General features: G+C 45.7%; 1 protein-coding gene across 1 annotated transcript in view; it reads right to left on the bottom strand.

The window, feature by feature from the left end:
* The window catches only part of LOC308308148 (rho GTPase-activating protein 20-like), a gene marked incomplete at its 3' end in the record, with an annotated part of 57,415 nt that overhangs the window by 20,136 nt on the left and 24,779 nt on the right, over positions 1 to 12,500 (bottom strand). The window contains 9 exon segments of the mRNA XM_080753513.1: positions 1,193 to 1,302; positions 2,180 to 2,344; positions 4,113 to 4,199; positions 4,201 to 4,313; positions 9,586 to 9,819; positions 10,562 to 10,628; positions 11,248 to 11,325; positions 11,992 to 12,076; positions 12,475 to 12,500. The exon segment at positions 12,475 to 12,500 is cut by the window's right edge and continues 16 nt beyond it. Coding sequence (XP_080609639.1) covers positions 1,193 to 1,302; positions 2,180 to 2,344; positions 4,113 to 4,199; positions 4,201 to 4,313; positions 9,586 to 9,819; positions 10,562 to 10,628; positions 11,248 to 11,325; positions 11,992 to 12,076; positions 12,475 to 12,500 — 965 coding nt within the window.

Raw genomic sequence — 12,500 nt, 5'->3', positions numbered from 1 at the left:
ACAATGTATTTTGTCAGGCTTTGATGGCGTCGTAATTGTTTTACACTTGGTTGCATTGCATGCTGAAAATAGTCCATCTACTTGTAGATCTGCTATTTTCAGAATGCAACCAAACCTAAAATGACTTGTCTTTTAGTTCTACTGGATCTCTTCTCCACTAGTCCCTCCCTATAACATTTTAGTCTAGTTTTTATTTGTTGACGAAATTGTCAACATATTTAGTCTTGGTTTTAGTCACCATACAGCATTTTTTTTTTTGTTATAAAAAAAAAAAAAAAGTTTAACAAAATAAAAAATTTAGTCGAAGAACATTTTTCACCGTAGTTTTAGTGGACGAAATTAACACCAGAGAAAGAGACACACATACTGTATACTCTTTTCTCACGCATCCACAGTGGATCCATCTTGTCATTTGCCGCCCGTGGCTTGCAAGGAATTTCTCTAAAATACATGTTCATTGTTGGACCTTTTTTTTCTCTCTCTCTCTCTTCGGCCCGAGAGGAAGGAATGCGTCTCTTTGCTGCCGGAGCAGAGCGACTCGCCGCCAGTCATCATCACTGTCAGCTTCACGCACGACTCTCTGGTTTCCTCTGACCTATTGAAGTCTGTCCCTTGTCATTATATGTGTACATTAGAACGCCTACAGTACATGGAATGAATGCCTGTAGGGTTTGGTGTGTGTGTGTGTGTGTGTGTGTGTGTGCGTGCGTACGTGCGTGCGTGCGTGCGTGCTGGCATGCGCGCGCACGTACGTACGTACGTGCGTGTGTGTGTGTGAGAGAGAGTGATCTAGTGTTAGTGAGTGAGAGCGAAAGTGAGAATGAGTGAGACTTGATACACTCGTACCACTTTGTCTTCTGTCTTTTGGATAAGAAAAACTACGGAAAGTGAGATCATTTAGCTCACTAACCTTGGAATTTAAGGTTAGGGGTTAGAAATAGAGTTATGTTACATAGCAAACGGAAAACGTCTGGCAATAGCCTATAGAAAGGCTATATTTCTGGGTACGCCGCAGCATCGTGTGAAGTATATATCAGGCAAAGTATATACCGGTACCAGACTTCAGATGTTAGAGAAATAACACGGTGGAAAAACACAGAGGGTGTGACACTTGAGAGAATGAGCGCCCGAAACGGGGCCTTCATGTGTGTATTATCTACACATTCTACGTGCTAGTTAGCATGCGTGCTACCTGGCGATAGCGTGCGCCCTCTCCTCCTCTCCTTCTCCCTCCATCACGGACATCCATTGTTCGTACAGCTCACCGCACAGCAGGCTGCCCGGAATGTTGCGCAAGAAGTCCTGTTTGCAAACAACACAAACACACACACACACACACACACACACACACACACACACACACACACACACACACACACACACACACACACACACACACACACACACACAAACAAACACGGAACATTTTAGTACACTGCATGGCTCATATCCTGCCAATTGCGCTGAATGTAAATGAAAGACAACGGCAATAAAAACAAGTCGGCTTCTCTCCAAATGGTGGATGATGAGGTATTTTGCTTCAACATTAAGCCGCGTCCCTGGCTGGCCCTGAGCTGCGCAACATAAACGCATAACTGAAACGTATCAGGGAGGCGGTGAAAGCAATGAGCGGCAAAGCCGGTCCATTGGTCCGGAGTCCAGGGGCGTCACAACAAATTCTGGGCCCTGGGTACAAGGATTCACTGCGGGGCCCCCATGAATGTTAACCATTGAAAAATAGCAGATATACAAGCTCGCAGCGCGGCACTCGGTGCCGCGCTGCGAGCTTGTATATCTGCTATTTTTCAAAAACTCTGAAAATGTGTGCAAGAAACCTATGTTTCCATGTCAGTGGTGCTCAAACTTTTTCATGTCAAGGACCCCCAAGATGATATGTATTTGGCCATGGACCCCCCATCTCAAAATATTTAGTTCCAGGGACCCCCCAAAAGCAAAATTTGAGTTACAAACGTTCGCTTGAAAAAGACATATATTCAAAGATTTTCACTCATTTTCACGACTTTTTAAAAATAGCAGATCTACAAGCTCGCAGCGCGGCACTCGGTGCCGCGCTGTGAGCTTGTATATCTGCTATTTTTCAAATAGATAAGGTTACTAGGGCCCCTCCACCTCAGTCCCACTTTCCTACCCCTTGTGACGCCCCTGCCGGAGTCCTTACCTTGAAGACGGCGGCGGTGACGAACACAGACTGCTGGGTGAGCTCCGTGTCCTGGGCCCCGCTGTCCAGACGCTCACGCAGCTCTCGGCAGGCCTTGGCCCCCGCAGAGCGCCTGAACACCCCCCTGGTGTACGGCCCGTCCTGGTACAGGAACACCAGCATGTCCTGCACGCGACAGGAGGGAGGAGACAGCGTTGGTTATTGTATTGTTGTTGTTGTTGTACGATGTTATTGCGGGACAGGACCCAGCACACCGGGCACAGCTGATTATATCGTCACTGTCTGGCCAAAACCTCTTAACTCCATTTTTGAGGTTTTATATTTTGGCATAAATCAGGGCTATTGAACACCCTTTGCGTGTTGGTTAAAATAATATTGAACCAATGGAAAGCAGTAAAGAGATAGCCTATATATTCTTCGATTAGACCAGTGGCATCATGCTGGTTTAAAGCACAGATAGATAGCTATTTCAACCAATCAGATTGCTCCGTTGGAACTATCTGTTGTATATTAACAATTTTGCTGCCATTTTAAACATAGCTGTAGTAAGCAGCTGCCAAATTGTCCTTACCTTTTAACGTGGGCACGCGCACGCATTGTGCACAATCTGTGCGGGACTCATCTAGTAGACGTGTAGACTCGGTGACAAGCTTTCGAATAAAAAAAACCCCATTGAAATAGACATATCCGTTGCCACGCTGTATCCCTGCTTATCCGCCAGTGTTTACATGAAAAAACATTGAAAAAAGCCAACTGTGCGTTATGGTAACAAGTGGACACGTTCGCGCACAAAACGCACGATATGTGCGGGGATCATAATCCAGGCGTGTAGAGACTGGATCAAAGTTTCCAAACGCAAAAATCCGATTGAAAAACGAGTGTTCCATCGCCGAGTAGCTTTCTCTTCTGTTACAATGTAAACCAACGGAGGCGGGACTATGGCCCAGGCTCAGACCGGATACGGAAAGCTAGATCCGGTCCAGACCGGAAATGACCGGATACAGTTAGGGGGGCGGGCCTAAAGAGCCAGAATCAGCGAAAATCAGCGATAATACTTTTAATCCTTTCATAATGATTAAAGCTAATTAAACTTCCGGGATCTACGGGCATAGCATCGTGGAGTATGAGTTAACACATACAAACTGGTTACTTTTAACCCATATAAGCCGGTTCTACAAATGCCTTCTAAATCAGCAGTTCACTTCCAAAGTTCAAAATAGCAGGTGTACAAGTTTGAACTTGTACACCTGCTATTTTGAATGGCCAATGCTGTGTGTTGTGTGCACGTGTGCATGTGTGTGTGTGTGTGCATGTGTGTGTGTGTGTGTGTGTGTGTGTGTGTGTGTGTGTGTGTGTGTGTGTGTGTGCATGTGCGTGTGTGCGTACGCAGAATTATTCGTGTCACTCTATCTGTAGATAAACAGAACAAGCCGGTGGAATGTTGTTTGGTTGGCTCAACAGGTTTCACTAGAAATATTCCATGATGCAGAGACAATGTAAATGAAGTCCCTGAGGTGTTATGATTCCCTTGCCGTTCTGACAGGTCCCCAGTAAGTGTTAATATTACGGCTGTCTGTTGTTCTCTTCCATCTAGATTCTAGCTCTGCCTCAGACACACAAACATGCCTAGTGTCAACGTATCCATTTGTAATTCGGAGAGAATACAAACGTAACCAAACACATCGTTGTTGTCGGGTGGAAACCTTGTATGTCCAAAACCGTTTGTTTGGTATTTGTCATTTTCAAAATGATTTAAACTAGTAAAAAGAAAAGCCGATCTACAAGCTCACAAGGCGTCTTGGCAAAATGTTCCGCCCCAGGATAATGGATTTTGATTATCGCGATAATATTGTAAAATCGCGTTTTCTTTTGTCACAATAAATCGTGATATGACATTTTCATATGGTCCCATAATAATCCCTATAGCTCTCACCATGACGGGCTTGGGCAGGGCGTTGTCGGGGCCGCAGATGGAGCCCAGGGGTCTGCCGAACAGGCGGCCCCCCGCCCCGGGGGGGGTGCAGCGCGGTGGGGGACAGCGGCAGGCTGTCCAGCTGGCCGCTGGAGCCCGCCCTCCAGAACGTCCAGTTGATCAGCGAGCGTTTCCTCTTGAAGGGTTTCTGCTGCACGGGGTCTGGAGAACCAAGAGGAGAACGGAGAACCAGTGAGGAGACGGGACGGGTCGGATACGTCTTTTTTAACCCGTTCAGAACGGGTACACAGTATTGTGTATTATTATTTTATGCTTTAACTATTGAAAAATAGCAGATATACAAGCTCACAGCGCGGCACCGAGTGCCGCGCTGCGAGCTTGTAGATCTGCTATTTTTGAAAAATCGTGAAAATTTGAATTTTGACCCGATTCTATAAGTGTCTGTTGAATCCTTCTAAGATTTTTTTGAAAAAAATCTATGTTTCTATGTCAGCAATCTGGCCGGCCATCGTCAAAGAAAAGGTCCTTTTCACTTAACTGGAGCTCAGTTAGTCTGTTCTTGAGAGACTACTACGTCAGTGGTTCTCAAACCTTTTCATTTGAAGGACCCCCAAAATGATATTTATTTGGCCATGTACCCCCATCTCAAAATATTTAGTTCCAGGGACCCCCCAGAAGCAAAATTGGAGTTACAAATGTTCGCTTTGAAAATACATATATTCAAAGATTTGCACACATTTTCACGACTTTTTCCAAAAATAGCAGATCTACAAGCTCGCAGCGCGGCACTCGGTGCTGCGCTGTGAGCTTGTATATCAAAAAAAATCTGAAATGTTCAGAATTGTTCCCAGTTGTTCTACATGCTCACAAAGCGTTGCTTGGCAATGCATTGTGAGCTTGTACCTTGACTATTTTCGCTATGCACCGCATGATGAGTATAAAGGGGCTTGTAAGTGGTTACAACCACAGAGGGAGGGAGAGGAGGAGGTAGAATGGAGAGAGAGAGAGAGAGAGAGAGAGAGAGAGAGAGAGGAGAGAGGGACGGAGAGAAAGAAAGAAAGAAAGAAAGAAAGAAAGAAATTAAGAGAAAAAGTGAAGAGAGAACAGGGTAGAGTGACGGAAATGGGAGCGAAAGAGATGGAGGGAAGATTATGTAGAGAATGACGGAGAGAGAGGAAGACGGATGAGTGGAGCAGAGAACGATTGAAGCAGAGATAGAGAGAATAGAACGAGAGAGAGAGAGAGAGAGAGAGAGAGACAGACAGACAGACAGACAGACAGACAGAAAGGTTTGACTCCAAGTGTGTTTACTCAGGCGTGCTTGGACGCTCTCAAGTTAAATGAAGCCGGAGGGTTTGTTTTAATTCGATGTGTGTGTGTGTGTGTGTGTGTGTGTGTGTGTGTGTGTGTGTGTGTGTGTGTGTGTGTGTGTGTGTGTGTGTGTGTAGAACTAGGTGTTTCATGCTCTTCATGCTCATGAATATGTGCTCATTCATGTCAAAACATAGTGTGTGCATGTGTGTTTTGCAGGTCTACCAACATGTATGTGTGCTTGTTCAGTATGATATACCTACTGTATGTTGTATGTATATACAGTATATAAACGGTATACACACACACACACACACACACACACACACACACACACACACACACACACACACACACACACACACACACACACAGCTCACAGCACGGCACAAAGTTATAACTCTTAACTGTATTTGGATGAAATAAAGTCATCACTAATGAATTATAGAAAACAGAATCTCTGGTTTTGTTTGGGTGGAGGCACACATGTGGTATGCTGTAGCTCGCATAGTTGCCCCGGGGCTTTGCCCAATCAAAACTTCACTTTTAAACAGTCTGGCCGTTCGGCCCAATTACACTGTGGAACGCAGCTCAAACATAACGCGGTTTACTGGCACGCGCCCACGTTTCTCCGCACGTCGAGCACAAACAAATAAATCAAGCGTTGCATCATTTCACGTCGCCGAAGGTGGAAAACAATTTTTGGTCGAGCGAGAGGCGCCGAGTACCACAGGGAGAGAGAGAGAACGAGTGCGAGATAAGTGGGTGGGCACGGTTTATCATCTCGTTACTAAACCCCCGTTGGCTTATTATGAAACAGATGAAATATGTCTCCTCGTGGACAATAAAAGTGTGTGTTTTGGAGTGGACCTTTACAAGCCAGAGGGAGGCTTGCTCCTCAGCTTAAAGCGTCCATTATACTAAGAAAACACCCATGAGCACGGAAGCACACATGCGTGTGTGTGCTGTGCGTGCGTGTAATTTATTTGTTTGCGTAACCACTTACAACCTGGCGTCCCTAATTGAGGCATTAGAGGCAAATATTTGTGTCCATGCCTTACCTCTAATCCCTAAAGTTCTTTGCCTTTTTTTTTCTTACTATTTTGAAATGGCCAATCTACATCGACACGTACATAGTGGTGTAAAGTAACTAAGTACTGTACTTAAGTACAGTTTTGAGGTATCTGTACTTTACTTGAGTAGTTCCAGTTTTCAGTACTTTTACTTCTACTCCACTACATCTCACGAGGCAAATATTGTACTTTTACTCCACTACAATTATTAGAAAACTTTAGTTACTAGTTACATTGCAGATATAAATTATGATATTTTAAAACATACTGTACATTAATCCACTATAGCACCATTTTATACCTTGGTTATTTGAAAATAGCCGATCTACAAGCTCACGACGCATCGCATCGCGGCGCGTTGTGAACTTGTAGATCGGCTATTTTCAAACATTGTGTACTTTTACTTTTAGTAACTTTAAGAACATTTTGATGCCAATACTTTCATACTTTTACTCAAGTACATCTTGAATTCTGGACTTTTACTAACAGAGTATGTTTAAGTTGCAGTATTGATATTTTTACTCAAGTAAAAAAAATGTTGTACTTTTTCCACCACTACACAATACACATACATTGTGAGCTTGTATAAAAATACAAATAATAGGGGTAAGACATGGACAAAAATAGGGCCCAAAAAGTTTAACGATCGTACATACACTCAAACAAGTACATCCAGATGTGCGTACTGTACTGTATGTTATTGAGCTGCCGGGCTGGGTGCGAGTCATTAGGTTGGTGTGGAGAGATTATGCAACAACTGGGCTGGATCTGAGGCTGGGGAGGCTAGAGGAGGAATCCAAGGCAAGGCGTTGCGGTCAGCATGCCAGAGCCTCCTCGCATGCTGGAAAACACTCTCTCTCTCTACCAGGGACATGCTGGGCCCCTGATTCAGCCCGGGAAAAAGAGTTGGAGAGGCCCTCATTGCTGCTACTCAAAGATTTGCCATTTCAGATCATGACAAGTGACAAGCCAGTGGGCCAATTACATGAGTTATATTTCGTCGTTGTCGGGTGGAAACCTTGTATGTCCAAAACCGTTTGTTTTGTATTTATCATTTTAAAAATGATTTAAACTAGTGAAAACAGCCGATCTACAAGCACACAACGCCTCGCACCGCGAGGCGTTGTGTGCTTGTAGATCTGCTGTTTTCACAACTTTTGTGCGACGGCCTTGTATGATGAAGCATGGCTTTGCTTTGCGAAAAAATGTACAAATTTGAAACTTGGAGATACAAGGTTTCTGCCTGACAGTGACAATTTACTTTGTTGGCCGCCCAGCCCCCAAAATGGAACGAAGGCCAACATTTAATTTTATTTTTTTTCCTAATGGCCGGCCTGGACCGGCCGGGAATGAACCGGCCGTTTGGGAGTTGTCCCGCTTTTCCCAATGGCCAGCACGTCCCTGCTCTCTACAACGCTTCTTTTGCCCCCTCCTCCTCCTCCTCCGTCTCATCCCCCCTTTTTCTTTCCATCTCTCTCACTCCACCCTCCTGCCTATCTTTTTTATGACTCTCTCTCTCTCTCTCCCTCTCTCTCAATCTCTGTTCCTCCTCCTGTTCCATTTCTCATCCGCAGTCATCCTCCCGTATGCTTGTGTTGTCTCACTCTACATATTGTTGTTGTCAGGTGTTTTTTCTACAGATTTTGCCCTGAAATCACGCAAAGCGCTACACAGTATCTCTAAAGTCACGTCATCAACATGGATCTGTCCCATTTCCCATATTCCCTCCTTATTGCCTACCATGCCTTCTAAAGTTTGTGTATGCGATGCGCCCTGACGGTCGCTTATCTCCTGATTAGGGAGTCCTACTGGTTATTATTTTAAAAACGATTTATAATAGTGAAAATAGCCGGCGTTGTGTGCTTGTAGATCTGCTATTTTCACTAGTTTTGTGCGACTGTCTTGTATGATGAAGCGGCACTTTACTTTATGAAAAAACAAACACGTTTGAAACTTGGAGATTTCTGCCCGACAGTGACAATGTCTTCCTCTGTCTGTGTCTCTCCTTCTCTCTTTATTTGTCTCCCGATTCACTTCCTCTCTTTCACTTCTGTATCTCTTTCTCTCTCTCTCTCTCCATTCCCACTCTTTGCCTTTGTATCTCTCTCTCCACCTCCCCCTCCTCCCCCCCCCCCTCCCTCTGTGTGTCATGCGACATTGTTTCTCTTTCCGTCCCCTCCAGTGACCCTCTTTCTTTCTCTCTAGCTGTGTCCCTTTTTTTCTCCCCTTTCTCACACACTCAGTTCCTTCTCCTCTGGGGGATTCGCTTCTCCTTTGTCTGCCGTGACATTCTATCATTTTTCCATATTTTCTTTTTGGCTCCGGCTCACTTCCTTGTCCTAGCGCCCTCTGAACCCACTGCGTCTTCCGCTGTTCTCTTCTTCGCTTGCCTGCCTGCTCTTCTCGTTCTCGTCAACAGAACCAGACCTTTGAATCACACGCAGTGTCCAACGTGGAACACACTTGTTTCCTTATAACGCCTCGGTTATGGCGTCTCACGCCGATCTACAGCCGCGACGTGACGTGAAGTCCAGCGGTGTCTCAGAGCGCTTTGATAACATTTGGAATTCATCGATATCACTTCAGTTTAACCGCGTATACTTAGTAAAACGGACCTCACCTGAGTTCCACTGCACTTGGTGCGATCTTTTTCAGCCTACACCAAGACTTTTCACCAAAAATAGCAGATCTAAAAGCTCACAGCACGTCACATTTTTGTTTTGTGAATGTTCTCCCCAGAATAGGGATGCTAGGGTTTTAAGTGGTCAAACGCCAATAAGCTATTTTCGATGTGTCTTACCGTACAATGGAAACAGATATTTTCCGTGTGACATAAACTGTATCTCAAGGGGAAAGAATTACATATTTGATCATAAATGTAAGGAACTGTAAAGTTGCCATGTATGAAAAGGTTATTTACAGGGGTGACCAGAGCCAAAAAAAGGTTTGAGAACCTCTGGCTTACAGTAATATCTATACATCAGGCTTGATGGACACCTATGCGACTCCCAGGACACAACCATGGGTGCGAAGAGGGGCGGGACAACGGGGCGGGACTTGACAAAGGGTGAATTGTTGACAGGTCTTACCGATGAGCGGGGCCTGCCGCGGGAGCACCCTGCTGGGCTTGAGGATGAACTGACACTGGGTGTCCGGAGGGAGACACTGGTCCAGCAGCAGCACTCCTGGACAGTCCGAGGGGCTCCCTGGGTAACTGCCCCCTCCTCCTCCTCCTCCCCCTCCCCCTCCTCCTCCTGCTAGCCCCCCGCTACTCCCCCCGTCACGGATGTGGCTCATCTTGATGCAGAAGGGAAACTCGTGGCCTGTGCACAAGAGAGAGCAGGGGCGTCAATTGGGTATGGCAGGGGTATGTACTATGTAGCTGCCATACCCTGGGTCCAGGGGGGAAAATAAAAGTTACTTTTAAATATAAATCCATCAATGTCTCTTCTGTCTGTCTGTGCTGGTTATTATGTTGTTAAATTACAGTAAAATAACTACAAATGCAAAATGTAACAAAATTGGTCACTTTAACAAGGTATTGTGGCACGTTTACTAACATGCCAACATTAGCTGCACTTGAACAACCGTTCCAGGCTGCCATACACAGCCCAAGAAACCGTAGAAACGGGGGGGGAAATAAAATGTACTTCTTAAAATAAATGTATCATGCCTGTTGCTAAGGTATGGCAACATGACTGGTGTCTTGCACGCGCGCGTGCAAGACACCAGTCATGTTGCCATACCTTAGCTTTTTCTGAACTGACGCCAATGAGAGAGAGAGAGGTCAGGTATAGGGTTAAAAAAGGTCAGAGGGGTGGTCGCAGAAGGAGCCAATTAGTGCGTCTAGGTATGTGTAAAGAATGTGCGTGCGTGTGTGCGTGCGCTTGTGTGTGTGTGTGTGTGTGTGTGTGTGTGTGCGTGCGTGCGTGCGTGCGTGCGTGTGTGTGTGTGTGTGTGTGTGGTAAATGGGAATCACTCGACAACAAAAATGCAATTGTCCAAACTCTTCCTTTTGGGGGGGGGGGGGGGGGGGCAGAGGTGACAGAGTGACAGATGACTCACCTATAAGAGGGTAGGGGGGGTCGTCTTTGCTGCTGCTCACCCATAGCTGGTGGTCTTTAACACAGCCCTGCGCACACACACACACACACACAGGCACACACACACGCACACACGCACACACACACGCACACGCACACGCACACGCACACGCACACGCACACACACACACACACACACACACACACACACACACACACACGCACGCACACACACACAAAACAAAGGAGGGCATGTTGTTTAAAATTATGAATGGACGGGGCCCAGTAACGACACGGCCTCCCAGTGGATCCGAGAACGGTGCAGAAACACACACACACACACACACACACACACACACACACACACACACACACACACACACACACACAACACGCGTGCGCACACACACGCAGGAGGCCAAGGGTATAGTATCCAGCGTATCCAGCGTATCCAAATTAGTTTGTTTTTTTCGTAAAGTAAAGTCCTGCTTCATCATACAAGACTGTCGCACAAAACTAGTGAAAATTGCAGATCTACAAGCACACCGCCTCGCATCGCGGGGCATTGTGTGCTTGTAGATCGGCTATTTCCACTATTTCTATTAAATCGTTGTTAAAACAACAAAAAGGGGAAGGTTTTGGACGCACAAGGTTTCCACCCGACAACGACGAAAATATAAAAATATAAAAATATAAAAATATGAATACCTGTATGCCAAACTGCTGCAGAGCCATGCGGGTGACATCACTGGTGCTGTCGTTGTTGCTGACTGCCAGCGTCTTGGCCTGGAGGGAGAGGAGAGCACTCAGCTATCAGACACTTTATGATACTAACCCTAACCCTAACCCTAACCCTAACCCTAACCTTAACCCTAACCCTAACCCTAACCCTGGAGGAAGAGCACTCAGCTATCAGACACTTTGATGGATTTCATTTACTAAATTTCCCCCTTGGGATAATAAAGGTATCTATCTATCAACTTTATGGAAATACACAGTTTAAAATGCTTACGTAAGTGTGCTGCTGGTGACTGTGTATTATAGCCTCGCAGCCTGAGTTACTGTAACAGTGTAGAGACTAGGGATATGGGACGATATGATCATTTCATATCACGATTATTGTCACCAAAGAAATCGCGATTTACGATATTATCACGATAATCAAAATCCATTATCCTGGGGCGGAACATTTGCCAAAAAATTGCAGATCTACAAGCTCACAACGTGTCTCGTTATGACGTGTTGTGAGCTTGTAGGTCGGCGCACAAAGTGCAAAAAGGGAACCAAATGGACCCTTGCGCGTTCATTTGGTTCCATGGGGGTCTGTGGTCTAATACCATATATAGCTACCCAGGGGTCCTTGAAAGTAAAAAGTTCAGACAGACAGACAGACAGACAGACAGACAGACAGACAGACAGACAGACAGACAGACAGACAGACAGGGTGCTTACATATGCACAGTTCCCGATGTCCTTTGCAAAGATCTTGAGCGGGATGGTTTTGGGGTCATCTCTCTCTTTCTCCTCGTGTATCCGGCTGTCGGGGGAAAACGGAAGCAGCTCGACGTTAGTGAAAAGAGATGGAAACCGAAACCCTCGCTGATTGGCGGTGTTATGATCGGACGGGTTCAAAACTCGTCTCAACCACGCAAGACATTCCCCTCCTTTTACTGCTCCAAGACATGTTAAATAACACACACACACATGCGCGCGCGTGAACAAGCGCTTACACACACACACACACACACACACACACACACTCACACACACACACACACACACACACACACACACACACACACACACACACACACACACACACACACACACACACACACACACACCTTTCCACTGGTTGTTAACCACAGGCTACAGAAAACAAAAACTGTCAGGACGGTGTTATGAAATACAGCGTGACCCGTAGAGTTGGGTTACCTTGTGATGAGCGTCAGCCATTTGTC

Source organism: Nannobrachium achirus (genome assembly GCF_963921795.1).
Source record: "Nannobrachium achirus genome assembly, chromosome: 22".
Taxonomy (NCBI): domain Eukaryota; kingdom Metazoa; phylum Chordata; class Actinopteri; order Myctophiformes; family Myctophidae; genus Nannobrachium; species Nannobrachium achirus.
This window is presented reverse-complemented; position numbering and strand designations above follow the sequence as displayed.